The 15,228-nt window shown below is 35.0% G+C and overlaps 2 protein-coding genes across 3 annotated transcripts; one reads left to right on the top strand and one right to left on the bottom strand.

Annotated features, from left to right (window-relative positions):
* Nucleotides 1-3,101: 3,101 nt before the first annotated feature.
* LOC142529111 (putative WRKY transcription factor 32) lies at nt 3,102-10,205 on the top strand. Of its 2 annotated transcripts, none has more exons than XM_075634504.1 (5): nt 3,102-3,496; nt 3,689-3,741; nt 4,954-5,657; nt 5,758-5,916; nt 8,870-9,106. In XM_075634504.1, exons 1-5 carry the CDS (start codon nt 3,232-3,234, stop codon nt 8,874-8,876), a joined length of 1,188 nt encoding a protein of 395 aa, XP_075490619.1. In that variant the 5' UTR covers nt 3,102-3,231; the 3' UTR covers nt 8,877-9,106. The 2 variants fall into 2 exon arrangements, with proteins under 2 accessions (XP_075490619.1, XP_075490618.1); XM_075634503.1 differs by lacking the exon at nt 8,870-9,106 and adding an exon at nt 9,715-10,205 and having other exon boundaries at nt 3,106-3,496.
* A 2,903-nt stretch (nt 10,206-13,108) lies between these two features.
* LOC142528491 (putative 26S proteasome regulatory subunit p27) lies at nt 13,109-15,084 on the bottom strand. Its single transcript, XM_075633538.1, has 3 exons — nt 15,081-15,084; nt 13,704-13,824; nt 13,109-13,424 (listed from the first exon to the last, which is right to left on the bottom strand). Exons 1-3 carry the CDS (start codon nt 15,082-15,084, stop codon nt 13,109-13,111), a joined length of 441 nt encoding a protein of 146 aa, XP_075489653.1.
* Between the last annotated feature and the right edge of the window lie 144 nt (nt 15,085-15,228).

Below are 15,228 nucleotides of genomic sequence, written 5' to 3'. Positions count from 1 at the left end.
CAATAGTGTTATTAGTTCGTATCGTAATGGCCATAGTGACGAGGATATATCGCGGCTTGCGTATGAAAAATATTGCGAGGAAAATACGACATTGCATTTAATCTCGAGCATGAGTGGATAATCGTAGAAGACCATCCAATGTATACTCCACAGTCCGTTGATCATGTTGTTGGCACGAAGAAGGCGAGGACCGGATCTCGGAGTCGGGGGCAAGAACACCTCATCCAACCAAGATGTGATTCTGCACGTAGACCTAAACGAAGAAAAAACTCGCCCAATGGGTCAGAAAGCAGCAAAAAGAAAGGGTTAAAGCAAAATGAAATCGGACATGAGGAGTATGACAATAAATTTGGACAATATTTTTTCAAAGTTTACTCAGTATATAAGCATGAAAAATATTGAAGTTGAAATGAAACAAATCAACTTGAAGTATAGGACATGAAAACAAGAGTATGTCTTTTGTGAGACGGTCTCACGAATCTTTATCTGTGAGACGGGTCAACCCTATCAATATTCATAATAAAAAGTAGTATTTTTTCATGGATGACCCAAACAAGAAACATGTCTCACAAAATACGATCTGTGAGACGGGTCAACCCTATCAATATTCATAATAAAAAGTAGTATTTTTTCATGGATGACCCAAACAAGAAACATGTCTCACAAAATACGATCCGTGAGACTGTCTCACACAAGTTTTTGCCTGAAAACAAAAGTTGCCTTAGCCAAAGTTCAACTAAAGGAATATAAAATCCTTTCGAAAAACACTTTGCAAATGACATAGGAGAAACTTATCATTCAAAAACGTCTATGTCAAGATATTAAGGGGGGGATGAAATATATAATTTTCAGTTATTATAATTTTTAATTATTGCACTTTTCAATTAATGAATTTTCAATTATTGTATTTTTAATTAATGTAATTTTCAATTAATATAATTTTCGTTTCAATTAGTGTAATTTTTCGGTCAATTAATATAGCTGATGAAAAGTAGCATTTAGAATATAGCCGTTTCAAATATAGTTGTTGAAAATTAATCGCTGGAATATAGATATTGACAAAAATAATATATATAGACATATTGTGCTCTACAATTATTCATTTTACGAACATATCATTTGAAAAACGCATAGACCTAAATTCGTTTACCCTAAAATGTTTCAATATTCCATTAGCACCAGCTTTAGCTCTAGTTCTAGCTCTAAAAACGAAGTCCAAGTTGAAGTTGATCAATTATATGATCTATAGGAAGAATTAATGTCATTAATACTTCAACAAAGTCGACAAAGAAATTGAGGCATATCAAAACAATAACGAGATGCCGTGAAGAAGAATGTTCATCCAAAGAAATCGTGAAGCCTGGCATGAGAGACTCTTCAATGATTATTTATCCAGAAATCCGGTGTATCCAAATCAAATATTTCAAAGACGATTTCGAATGTGAAAAGAGTTATTCCTTAGCATAGTGAATGCACTTGAGAATCGTTCATCGTATCTTCAGCAGAGGGACGATGCTGCAAGAAGAAAAGATTTGTCACCACTACAAAAATACATGACCGCAATTCGTCAATTGGCTTATGGAGACCCGGCTAACATCCTTGACGAATACCTACATTTGGGTGAATCAACTGGCATCAAGTGTCTTTTCAAGGTCTGCAAATATGTGGTTAAACTATTTGGTAATCGATGCTTGAGAAGGGAGAATGTTGATGATGTTGAACGTCCTTCTTCAAATGCATGATGAGAGGCACGACTTCCCTGAAATGTTGGGCAACCTTGATTGCATGCACTGAGAATGGAAAAATTGTCTAGTTTGCTTGGAAAATGCCAGTTTATCAGAGTCCATGGGTCATCAACAATCGTTCTTGAAGAGATCGTTTCAACACTTGTGGATATGACATGCATTCATTGGTGTCACTAGTTCACGTAATGATGTTAATGTATTGTACGAAATCTCGCATATTTAATAATGTCTTGCAAAGCAATGAGCTCTGAGATTAATTTCACTATCAACGATACTCAATAATATACGAAAGGGTATTATCTAACGTACGGAATATATCCGGAATGAGTTACATTCGTGAAGTCTTTTCCTTACTCGGAGGACCCTAAGAGGATGTTGTTTAAGGAAAGACAAGAGGCTGCAACAATAATAAATATATTTAAAAATAATATTATTATTCATTTTACACAATAATCATTTAAATTTTATAAATAAAATTGAAAATATATTTATTTAATATAAATATAAAATAAGAATAAAGATGAATGATTGGATATAGAGATTAATAAATAATATTTAAAATTTTCTGACGAAGTGACGATGAAATACGTCTGTAAATGGAATGGGCAGCTAACCCAACCCGAGTCAACGAAGGTCAAATCGAATGGAATAATAAATCGTACGAACCTTCAAACTATGTCCGGTTCACATTAAAATAAATAAATTACAAATAAATATTTTTAGTGACACTCCAAAATTTTGAGGCCACTCTACTAAGGCCATCTCCAATCCATATCCTCTATTTTTCATCCTCTATCCTCCAAAATAGAGATCCATGATCTCTATTTTCAAACACCTTCTCCAACCCATATCCTCTAAATATTACCAAATACTCTATTTCTTTAATTTATTTCATTTTCAACTCATATCCTCTAAATATTACCAAATAATTTTTTTTTAATTTATTTCATTTTCGAACACATACACACATATAATTAATTAATTTCATAATATATTATTTAACTAAACTTATTAATTCGCTAAACATGACACAACTACATGTAATTCGCTTATTAATTTTCAAAAGGACTATATGACAATTTTTAAAATATCTATTTTGTAATTATTTTTCATCCCTTTTCAATCCATAACAGTCCATAAATAGAAGATCACTGTTGCATATGGAGGAAACAAATAGAGTACGGTTAGAGAAGATTTCATCCTCTATAATGGAGGAATCCTCCATTTCCATTATGGAGGATTCCTCCATTATGGAGTACGGTTGGAGATGCCCTAACCCCGTCATTCAGAATGAAACTACAAAACTACTCCCCACGCTTCCTTCACTATCCATAAAATACCGTTTTCAGAGGGAATTTTCTTGTCATTTGACGCAAAGAACGATTACCACAGAAGGAGAAGAATCTGCAAATAAACAACTGTAAATCATCTCCTTCACATTCACAAAAGCACGCACTCACACACTGACTGTGCGTAGGATCCAGCTATGGAAGAGGGGACGCGTCGGAGTTCAGAGGCTCAAAACGAAAATTCAAGTCCTCCACGCGAAGAAGAAGAAATTCGAGGTGAAACAATCGGAGAAGACGATGAACGGAGTCCACCGAGTAGAGATAATGGAAATGATTTTACCGTCGTGAACGCTTCCTCTTGTGAAAGCGGAGAATCCAAAGCTATTGAATTGGGAACCCTAGCGCCTGTACGGTTGTCCGAGAGTGATTCCGAAAATAAAGATTCGACTCACAGCTTATCCGGTACTTCGTAAATACATCTTTTTGTATGGTTATTCGGATTTGTTTTTTCAAGATCAAGTGAATAAAACGATTTGAGATGATAGATTTGTGCGATCAAAGACTGGAATTCGTATGTTTCGGTGTGTGTGTGCATGTGTGTACTGTGGACGAGCGAGTAAACGTGCTGGTTTTGATGAATTTTGAAAACTGCAGAGGTTCCTGTGGAGTATTCTCTGCAACCTCTACTGTCAGTCGAAGAGTTAAAGGTTAGATTTTTTATTCTTTTATACAGTTTTTTCCCCATGAAGACCCTAAGTTTGATTGTTCTAAATTCTTGTGATGTTGGAACGTGGAAGAAATTGCTTTCGTTTTCAGAATTTGATATGTGGATATCGACTCTCATTCTTGTACTGAGCTCATTTGATATTTTAAACCTTAATTTCTTTATATTCACCATTTTATGGTTACCTTGATTGAGTTAATTTGGTTCAAGTCGAGTAAAGCACCAGTGTAAGCTAATTAATTTAATCTAATTCACTAATCTTGAGTTTCTATCGAAAATTACATGCCTTGGAAATATTGCTTAATTCAGATATGATTAATTACTTGTTTCCGCCACTGTTTTTTTGAAAGAAATATGACGTAACTTCTTTATTGTCGCTTCCTCCATTTTTACCTAAACTATTACTGCCAGATTGTTAAAAGCATTCACGTAATCAAGTTATGCACCTACAAGTATGTTTCAGCTAATATGTGCAAACCTTGCTGAATGTAGTAAATTCCATTGTGTGGAGGTTACCTGTTTTATGGGTCTTAAACTGGAAAATATTGATATACATTTATTGGCTAGTCTGTATATCCTGTTATGTATTCATAGTAAATCAGTTATTATTATACGATTGACAAAATCAACCTTTTTGTGTGGAATGTAATGGCTATTTTAATTGTTAGAGCAATTATGGACAAGTGATGCAAATTTACATTTTTTTATCGGCTGAACACCATCGCCTATACGTCTTGCTTGAATTTTGCACCATCCCATGGAAGAAAAATTAGATCAAAAGTGGAAATAAACTTGATCCTGCATGTTATTTCATTTAAAGTTAGGTTTTGCATGGTAGATGTTGGTTTAGAAGACAGTGAATTCTGTCCTAGTAAACCTATGGTAGTTGGAAATAAAATTGGAGTTTGCTCATCATTTCTTAAACTTTTATTGCATCAATATGACCTTTGGCTACTCAAGTGAATTAGTATGTTATCTCTCAAGCACTTGATTTTGTTTCAGCATCAGACATCACAAAAAGTGTTGTCATCTTAAACACTTTGGCTTCATAACGGACGAGAATAATGATATTGATGAAATTTATTCTATTTTCGTTTGTCTTCCTGCTACACCGGAGATCTGTATGTTCCGTCTTTGACGCTTAAAATCATTTACTTTATTTTGGAATTTTATCTTCTTGTTTTTATTACCTCAGGACCAAGTTAAAGCAATCCATGAGGAACCCTTGAAAATTATTACTGGTCAACCTGCCCAAACCCCAATACAACATCTGATACGGCCATATGATGGTCCATCAAAGCTGGAGCTGTCACCTATATATGCTACTCAGTCTGATTCATCTATTCCGAATCCATCTTCGTCAGAACAAAAAGTAGTTCCAGTTGAAAACAAGAGGAATCCATGTCTTGGAGATCAGGACACGGATAACTCTCCCAAACTAAAACCTTTTGCTGCACTTCCCATGCTGAAGACTTCTTCTGATGGATACAATTGGCGCAAATATGGTCAAAAGCAAGTGAAGAGTCCAGAGGGCTTTCGGAGCTATTACAGATGCACATTTTCTGACTGTTATGCCAAAAAGACTGACTGCTGTGATCGTTCTAACCGTGTCATAGATACTGTTTACAGAAGTCTCCACAATCATGATCCTCCACAAAAGCTAAATTGCATTAGAGAAATTAAGGCTGTGCGTCCAATCATGCCGATTAATGGTAATGATCTTACAACCCATTCAGTGAGATGCCCTAGTGACCCTGTTCCATCTACATCTTCAAAAGAAACGTTGCTTAGAATTTATCAGATACCGGAAACAAAGCAGCAAGAGTCTAGTGGGTCTGATGAGACCATGGAAATCAGTTTTAAGGATGAGTATGTCGACGGTCCGGTATGTGCAAACAGGTAAGTTGTTAGTTACATGGTTTTCTTGATTTAATGTAGTAATATCATGTCGCTCATTGTTTTTATCAGAAGAATTTGACTACCTTATGTGAATCTCCAGGCAGAAGAGAAGTTCTGCTGCTGAATTGGGGCCTCTTTCCAAACATGGAAAGAAATCTAAATTCGTTGTTCATGCAGCTGGTGACATGGGGATATCAGGAGATGGGTACAGGTGGCGCAAGTATGGCCAGAAGATGGTGAAGGGGAATCCTCATCCAAGGTACACTCTCAGATCCCAGTATTACATTTTAGTATTGATTCGTATGAGAATCCTAATTTCAACAAGATGGCTGGACTCTTTTTTTTTCTCCCTTGAAAATCTCAAAAGTACTTGAATAATATCTTCGACAAGGAGTTGTGGCCACAGAACTGAACGTATTTGATTTTTGAACCGCCTGGTCGATTTGGAATCCCAAACAGTGTCTTGATTTGTAGAACCCGTAAATCAGTCTACGTTTAAGCCATGCATAATTGTAGATTTCTAAATTTAATTGACTTCATTGCATAATTATTTTAAATACATTTATTTGAAGTTAATTATTCATTATTTCAGTTCAGTAGTTTGATTTTTAGCATTTCAGTTATTTCAGTGAGGCCGGACTGGAGTTGGAGTTTTGAGATAGAATTTAAGATCCAGAAAATATTTTCAGAAGTTAATTTAGCTAGCAGGTAAGTTCATTTAAGTTAGAAAGGGAGGTTTGAGGATTTAATTTAATTATTTGAGGTGATTAAGAAATGAGCTCATTTAAGTTACTTAATTAAGGGGTTAGCTCACTAAATTATTTAAAGGATTAGTAAGGCTTTCAAGGATTATTAGTTGACTAGATAACAATATTTCCCCTTCATTTTATTGCAATTTTCGGCCCCCATAGTTGCTAGACAATTTAATTGCCAACTCATCAACCTTTTGACCATTTCTTTGCATGTAAGTTGTAGGATAATTCTAGGATTTTTGAGAGCACAATTTAATTAAATTAATGGACATATCCTAGACTAGAAAACAAGCAAAAATCGGCCACTACCTCTAGAAACATCCACCAACTCATTTGATATCAAACTAGAATTCAAAAATTTAAAATGAGAAGACTTGATCTTGGATCTTCCTTATATCTTGCACCCACTTCCCTCACCCTCCTAACCATCTTTTCCCCCCCTCTCCTTTTCGAAAATTCAGAGTGAATTCAGACTCATTTTCAGAGGTAAAAATCGTGAGGTACATAGCCAAAAAGAAGAGAGAAAAAATCGAGAGCAAGGTAAGGTAGAAAAGGAAGCCACTCCGTCTCCTCCGCGCCGTCTCGTCTCTTCTTTTCGTTTTCATTTCAAACGATAACCAGGCATGTCTAGATTCTTTCTAAACCTCAATCAAGTCATATTATCATTTATTTTTCAGTACATAATCATGTTTATTCAAGCAAAAATCGAGATCCATGTCAAAACTTTTGAAAACAACACATGCAGAATTTTTGATATTTCTTGGCAAGCTTCACGTTTTTCTTGGTTTGTGAGTTTCAGGTGATTGGTTCGACTCCAGGCTCCCAAGGCGACATCAATACATGTAATAGGATGCATTAGGATCAGATTGGTCCGTTCGTTCAAGCCCCTGGTTGCTGGAAATTCAGAAATGGACAGCAACTTCTCATTTGGTCCATTTGAGTTTCGAAATTCAGCTTGTTGGCAAGGAGGAAGGATCTGATCTTGGCTGCCCTAGGGGCCTATAGCCATGGTTAGATCACTCCCCTAGCATGTCTAAGACATGACTAAGTCGCCCTTTTGGTGGCTTGGTCCATGGCTCATCGGTTTTTAATAAAAACATCACAACCGCCCCTATGTCCCTTCGGCCCTTACAATTTCAGCATATACGGTTTCGGTTTTGGTTGCTTGGTATGGATCTTGGTTGGCCTATGGCCCATAGCCACGGTTCATACCATGCTCTTAGATGTCTAGATCGTGCCATGGTCAATCAAATGGCCACTGGAACGACGCAAGACATCGATCAAAGCAAAACACTACACACGCATGCACGTTGGTTCTCGGTTGGAGTTTCGGTTGAGTTATGGTGTGACGCGGATTGTGGCTGGCCTAGGGCCCTTAGCCATGGTTCAAATCACTCCTTGGGATGTTGGTAAGAGTCTCTGGTCGGTGGTTCACGCCTCCAATGGCCGGTAGTCTCGAAAACAACACAAGTTACGCAATGGTACAGTTGCTGGAATTTTACAGCAAGTTGCTGTGTCGGTTCGGTGGCTCGTTCGAGTTCTCGGTTGGCTTTTAGCCTATGGCCTTGGACTGGACAGTGCCCCTTTGAGTTGGGAAGGTCATGTTTTCGACCGTTTGTGATTCGGTTCATTTTTGAGGTCGTACGAGAATTTACGGTGCGATGTGCCAAATTGACTCTCGAAAGAGCGTTTCGTGTTTTGGCCTCCATTCCACCTAGATTTCGACCCTATCATTTTAGGAGCATTATTTTACGATTTTTCAGCGTATTTTAATCATGACTATACGTCGGTTCGGTGTCGGTTCAGGTTGGCTCGGAGTCATGATTAAATGCGAAGTCATTAGGCGTCATAATCGCATCTTTTGAACTAAATTGCATAGTTGGTCAAGTTTAAGCTATTGCATATTTTTCATGGCACAGTTAGGTTGCAGCGAGCCTGGGGACGATCCAATCCAGTTGGTAAAATTACGGGACATTTTCATTATGCCAGTTAATTATTTTACAGTGCATTAAATAGAAAATGATTATTTTGAGATTTATGCGATATGGCTTGTGGTTCATTCACTATGTGGGAGTGTTATTTTATACGGTCGCCAGTGACCGATCAGTTCAGTATGGTACCACCCGGTCGCCAGTGACCGGCCAGCTCAGTTCAGTTTCAGCCTCCCCGGTAGCCAGTTACCGATCAGTTCAGCTTAGTGCAGTGGCCACAGGCGTAAAACATAATCTCAACAGAAAATTTTACCAGTTACTTCAGTACAGGTTCCAAGGAGCAAACATTTTTTTTTACTGTGATTATCAGTTCAGTTATGCACGTATTATGATTGCTCAGTACAGATTATTTTCAGCATGCCTCAGGACATGATATGTTATCTCATGCATATTTTAATTCAGATTTTTACTCGTTACCTGCGATATATGCATGCTGAGTCTTTAGGCTCACTAGACTTGATTGTTGTAGGTACTGATGAGGCCAGGGCCGAGGGCGGGAACCAGTGAGCCAGCTTGGGTTGGCAGTAGTGGCACCCGAGGACCTCAGAGCAGCAGTTGTTATTTTATTCCGCAAACATTTTATCAGTCGTTGGATATTTTTAAATTATGATTTTTGGCAAACTTTATTTTCTTCTGCTGCAATATTTTGAAATATTGAACTTGATTCACCAGTGATTTTATGAATGAGGCCATTTAAGTTTTTTTAAAAAGAAAATTTTTAATTTTCCGCAAATTTTCAAGCAAGAAGTTTTAGGGCATTTTACATGATTATTGACTGCTAGCACAAAATATCAGCGCCCCATTTTAGCTTGGGCCAGTATTTGGAAGTGTGTGTAATTAGTCTTACAAGAATGGGAAAGTGGGATGCCGATTGTTCATCAAACGAAACGACTACCTCAACTTCGTGAGAAAATTTTCAACTTTTAAGTGATTTTGTTTGGGGAACAATATTTGCTCCTGCTACTTGGTTTACAGCAAGGTCCATAAGACAAAACGTGCTTGAGCTGGTGGGCAAATTGTTCATATTTCCTATATGGTTGCATATGTGGCCACAACAATCAGTACACAGCGGTTGAACTGCTGTCAGATTAAAAAAATTTGAGTTGAGCCTTCACCGCTGGTAGTAATTATAGGCACAACAGCAAGTGTTTGGTCCTGTAATATTATTTCTCATAGCCCCACTTTCTGAATGCAAGAAATTGTTAAACCTCTTTTTCTGTATTAACAAGTAATGAACATTCTTATATCGATTGTCATGTGTAATGTTCACTGATGGTCTGTATTTGTTTTAATAAACTCTTAAATGAATTTCAGGAACTACTACAGATGTACATCAGCTGGATGTCCTGTTAAAAAATACACCGAGAAAGCCGTGGATTACGCTTGTGCTGTAGTAATAACCTACAAGGGAGTTCATGATCACGACATGCCAGTATAAAAAAAGCGACTTGGCTCAAAGTCTACTCGTCTAGTTGATGATACTTGTGATTCCATGGACAGTCTAAAAAATATCAAAATGAAACCAGTATCGGAGTCAAACCCAACTGTCAATTGACAAAGAAAGCGATTTGACTGATGAATCGATGAATCCTGGAGGGGAGAAAACGTTGGAAACAGCACAAACCCTTTTGAGTATTGAGCTTGAAATTAAGTCGAGTTGACACCGCTGGAAGAGCTTGATAGAGTTGAGCATTTCATAATCTCTACATCTTCTAATTCAACTTTAAATTTATTTCCCTCTTTTTTCGTAGCTTGTTATATCTTCTGTGATCGTAGGTCGATCTTCAGCTAGGTGTGGTAATTCCGAGATGCTAAACTATTAATAATAGCTTGGACTATATAGAAGAGTATGGCATTGGTCTTTGTTGTATCTGTAAAACTATAATGGAGGTAGTGAATCAAATGGAAAATTGAGCTGGGGCATAGTTTCTTGTCAAGTTTTCTCGGGAAAGTATGTTACTATTTGGTGTAGCAATTTCTCGTTTCGTGCAATGGCCTGCTTTCCTTACAAATGGGTTGCCAGAGGAAAGGACAAAACCGGTTGCTTTCATCTCATTGTATGGTACAACTGCCTTTGGCACTACACATTTTTTTGTTTCTAGATTATGTTTATTATTAAAGACTTTTGATCAAGATATCTTCTTACAATTTGTTGGTGGATTAACCAACTACAGTCCGATGGATTTCTTTGATGTAGGGCGTGATTTGCAATGGATATTTAGGATATTGTGAATTTCAGTTGTAGATATATATATTAAAAAACATTTTATAAGTTAAAAGAGGTGTGATTTTGTTAATATCTATAATTATTGACTTACTCAGGCAAAATGTTTCCAAACTCTTGCACGATTTTGAGTGGTCTGAGCCGTTCTACATGGTCGACAAATTTATGCCTTTTTTATGAAGGCTAAGAATAAAATCTATTTCTCTCTTTCTTTTTCTTTTTGTTAAAAGAATCAAATCCAATTCCATTTACTTTAATTTGTGATCTCTTTTGTCCCCACTAGTGAAAACTGTTGGAGACCAAGTTTTGCCACTTTCTATTGCTCTTGCTGCCCATTTATTTTTGGCTATTTAATTCTTCTTTCCATGAATAACGGTCCCTTAAATATGAAAGAGTAGGTCTTTTATGAGACGGTCACGAATCTTTATGGGTCAACCCTTCTGATATCCACAATAAAAAGTAATACTCTTAGCATAAAAAGTAATATTTTTTCATGGATGACCTACACAAAAGATCTGTCTCACAAAATACGACTCGTGAGATCGTCTCTCATACAAGTTTTTGTCAATATGAAATATGAAATATTGATTTTAAAAAACTATGCATTTCAAGTTATACAAAACTCAATTCTTACTGTTAAAATCGATTCAAACAAATCAAAGAATTTGGAATTCTTGATAAAAAAAATTTCATGAATCCTAACACAGCCTTATGGTTTTTTTTATAAACAAAACTCCTCTCTTTGATTAGCATTTGTTATTCAAAACTTATATTTAGACTCATACATGAAAAGTACATAAAATTCAAATATTTTCTCTTGAAGACATGGAATACTCTTTTGCTCTCACTGAATCCTCGCTTAAATATATCAATAAGGTTTATTATAAACGTCATTTCTCCATAGAGGCTTCCAAGACACAGATTTAGCTAAAAGGTATTTTTTTTTATTACAATACACGCGGGGAGGGGGGATCGAACTCGGGGAGGGGAGCCACCTAATCTGGCGGAGCTTCATGGTATTTTACTCTTGTTTTAACATTAAAAAGATTAAAGTATCTAGGATTCAAGGGAATCCATCTTCAAAATATTGAATCTCATGTTTTGCAAATCAAATTACAGTGTATAAATTCATAGAACTTATAAGCCGTGAGGTCTTATTTTTTTAAAAAAAATAAGTCTTTTGTGAGACGGTCTCACATATTTATATTTGTGAAACGGGTTGGTCTGGTCTATATCTAGAGTAAAAAGTAATATTTTAAGGATTAAAATTAATATTTTTCATTTGTTTGGTCGGATAGAAGATACATCATACAAAATCGAAAGAAAAACGGTTTCATGGAGTTTTTGTTTAAAAATAAGTTGTTAAAATGTTTGACAAAATAAGACAATTAATATTAAAAATGGTGATGTGCTTGACATTATAAGATCGAAAATTACTTAAGATTATACTGATTATTATCAAAAAACATTATTATTATTATAAATATAGTCATAAATCTTAATAACAGTAATTTTGTATTAGTAATAATACAAAATTAATAATTATTATAACTAAATATTTATTGTAATATTAATAATGATATCAATAATAATATTCGAAATTAACCTGTATGAAATATTATATAAAGATAAATTGGAGATAAATTAAAATTAATAAAAATAATTTGGGCGGTAAAGATGTTTAAAAAAATATCTTATAAAAAATAAGTTCAAGTAACTCAACTTTTTTAATGTTTGACCAAATTGTTACGTGATAAATTCGAACTTATAAGCTCTAAAATAACTTATAAATTATTTTGCATAATTTATAAACTCCATCAAAAATCCCGCTTCTTAATATGATACTTTGGCATGCAACGAAAAATCTGAAATCATTTTCCATCACACTATAACTTTTAAGTTCAAAAATGAAAATCATTCCTTGAAACCAAAGAAGAACAAAAAAAAGACAAGAAAAAGACTGTCAACCAGCCATCAGAATAATATATAAAGATTAAATTGTTTTATTTTAGAGTTCATATATATCCATTACAATTCATCTCAAACGTGCAAGTTCTCCAACGGTGAACAGCAAAGTTCACCGGTCGACATCAACTATCTCTGTTGGCACAGCAACCCTGATCTCTGAGGCACTGGCAATTGAAACACTCCACACTACAAAGTTCGGAAATGGCACCTGAAAATATTCACCATTTCTGAATGTCATCTTTCTTTCAAAATAAAAAATATAATGATTGTAATAAAATATGTTTCCAAAAGTATCTGAGCCTATCCGTCCAGCTTAAGTAAGGATTGATGATGTATAATGAGAGGAATAAGACAATGGAGATTATTAAGTACCCCAGAAGATAGGCGGAGGTACATGCAATGAGCCCGGGTGACCCAATTTTTTTAAAAAAATTTATACCTAAATTTTGTATAATTTTGAAATAATATGATATTAGTTCGGATAAATCAATTTAAAATATTAAAAGATTCTAGAGTTTAAAATTTTAGCCCGGCTAAAATCATATTTCTGACTCCGCCACTGCCCAGAAGTCGGCTTCCTAACCAAGCTCTTGGTGTCACGGTCAGGGTAATGAGAGCTCCTTGCCTCATTACCAGCAAAGGCACCACTTGACTTTGGTTTTTCTGAACTTCAGCAGCTAGCCTTTGCAACAAGTTCTCGCATAATTCCACATTTCCAAATTTCACGATTTGATCTCTGAGCTGTAAGCCATCTTCAGCTGCTGGATATGCCTCTGTGATTTCATCAATCATTGCAAAGGGTCTACTTACAGCTATGTCCATATCCATGTCACTGAAAGCACCTCAGGCAATAGGATTTCTAACAGACAAAGTACCCACATTTGCATTCAGGGTAGTTGTTTTGGACCTGCCACAGAACCTTATGAAGATGATGATGATGATTTGAGTCGATATGGCCAAGAATATGTCACATCAAATGGGTTTTTCCCATTATAAACACGCATGCTCACAGACGTGATATACTAAACATTCAATTCATACAATGATGTTATTTGTCACATCTATAAAATAAATATCTAATAAACAGTAATATATTTACTTAATAAGATACTAATCTGAATCCCTGATAGCTAGTTTGGCAGAATGCAAAAGTTGAATGTTTTGGTTTATTTTGTCAGTAATATCATTGTCATTTTGAAGCTTTGCAGAAACACAAACAAAATAGGCAAATACTCAGTTTGCATAACCAATTGTGATAATTACAACATCACTGCACCACTTACTTTATTTCCCTATCATCCACACCATTGACTCGCCTCACTTTTTTCATGCAATGCCAATCAACACTAGCAGGAAACCAACATGTACGGTCTAATGAAGCTACTATGAAATATTTACTAATTGGTAGGGTAAGCTCTTCTATTCTGTTTCATTGTTTTTCTTGGCTATATGGTTTATCTGGGGGAGATATTGAGTTACAAGAAATAGTGAATGGTCTTATCAATACACAAATATATAACTCCTCAGGAATTTCAATCGCCCTCCTATTCTATCACTGTACGAATTGGGTTCAAGCTTTCCCCAGCTTCTTTTCATCAATGGACTCCTGCACATAACGGAGTGGGTTCATTCGAGAAATTCCCTAAATTTCGGTTCATTAACTAACAAACAAATAGAGAAAACAATGGCAAACAGGAGGTAATGAAAAAATGAGTTGGAAAAAAGTTGAAAATATAATTTTAAAATACGAAAAAAAATAATAAAAATCAACAAAATAGTTAAGAAGTTGCTTTCAAATCTTAAAATTCACCAAGGTGAATTTATGGTGAAAAATCTACATGATAAAAAGTAGAATTAATATATTGCACATTTCATCTATTTTTTTCTTCATTAAGTTATGGCTAATTTTGAAAGTTCAAGTAACTATACTAAATGTAATTATTATAATACTCTCTTGCTTTATTTATTGAAAATAATAATAAATAATATATATAAATGAATTATAATTTTTTTTTAGTTGAAAGACGGATTTGGTCCCATATGTGGTATTGACTTGGCAAATGAAATATAATTTAGCTGTAATTAGGAGCAATATATAAATAAAATTAAAAATTAATATGTGAATTTTAAAAAGGAGAAATAGCATGATTGGTCCCGTCGACCATTTTTAATGCAAAATAACCCCGTTGAGATTCTCGCCCAGTTTGTCAGGTTTGGTGCTTCTGTATTTCAATTGATAATTGGAAAGAGGCTCATTTCACATCTCACAGACGATGTCAATTATTTTTTAAAATGTAGAATATATAAAAAGAATGTTTTTAGATTATAATTACGATATTGTTTTGGTCTATAAAGATAAAATATGATTGTTTGTATTATTGATAGGATCAGTGGAACGAGATTGGCTTATCTATGACAAAGAAAATATGATCGAATAAAAAAATACAAAAAAACATCTAAATCTATTTTGAAAAAATTTAAAAACTACCCATAATCTAATACTAACAAATCTCAATATATCGACTTTAATAATTGGAGTAGGTCTTTTGTGAGATAGTCTCACGAATCTTTATCTTTGAGACATGTCAATCATACCGATATTCACAATAAAAAGTAATAATCTTAGCATAAAAAAA

Source organism: Primulina tabacum, chromosome 16, assembly GCF_025594145.1.
Source record: "Primulina tabacum isolate GXHZ01 chromosome 16, ASM2559414v2, whole genome shotgun sequence".
In the NCBI taxonomy this organism is placed as follows: domain Eukaryota; kingdom Viridiplantae; phylum Streptophyta; class Magnoliopsida; order Lamiales; family Gesneriaceae; genus Primulina; species Primulina tabacum.
The sequence above is the reverse complement of the archived record's forward strand: the minus strand, read 5'-3'. Positions and strand labels throughout refer to the sequence as shown.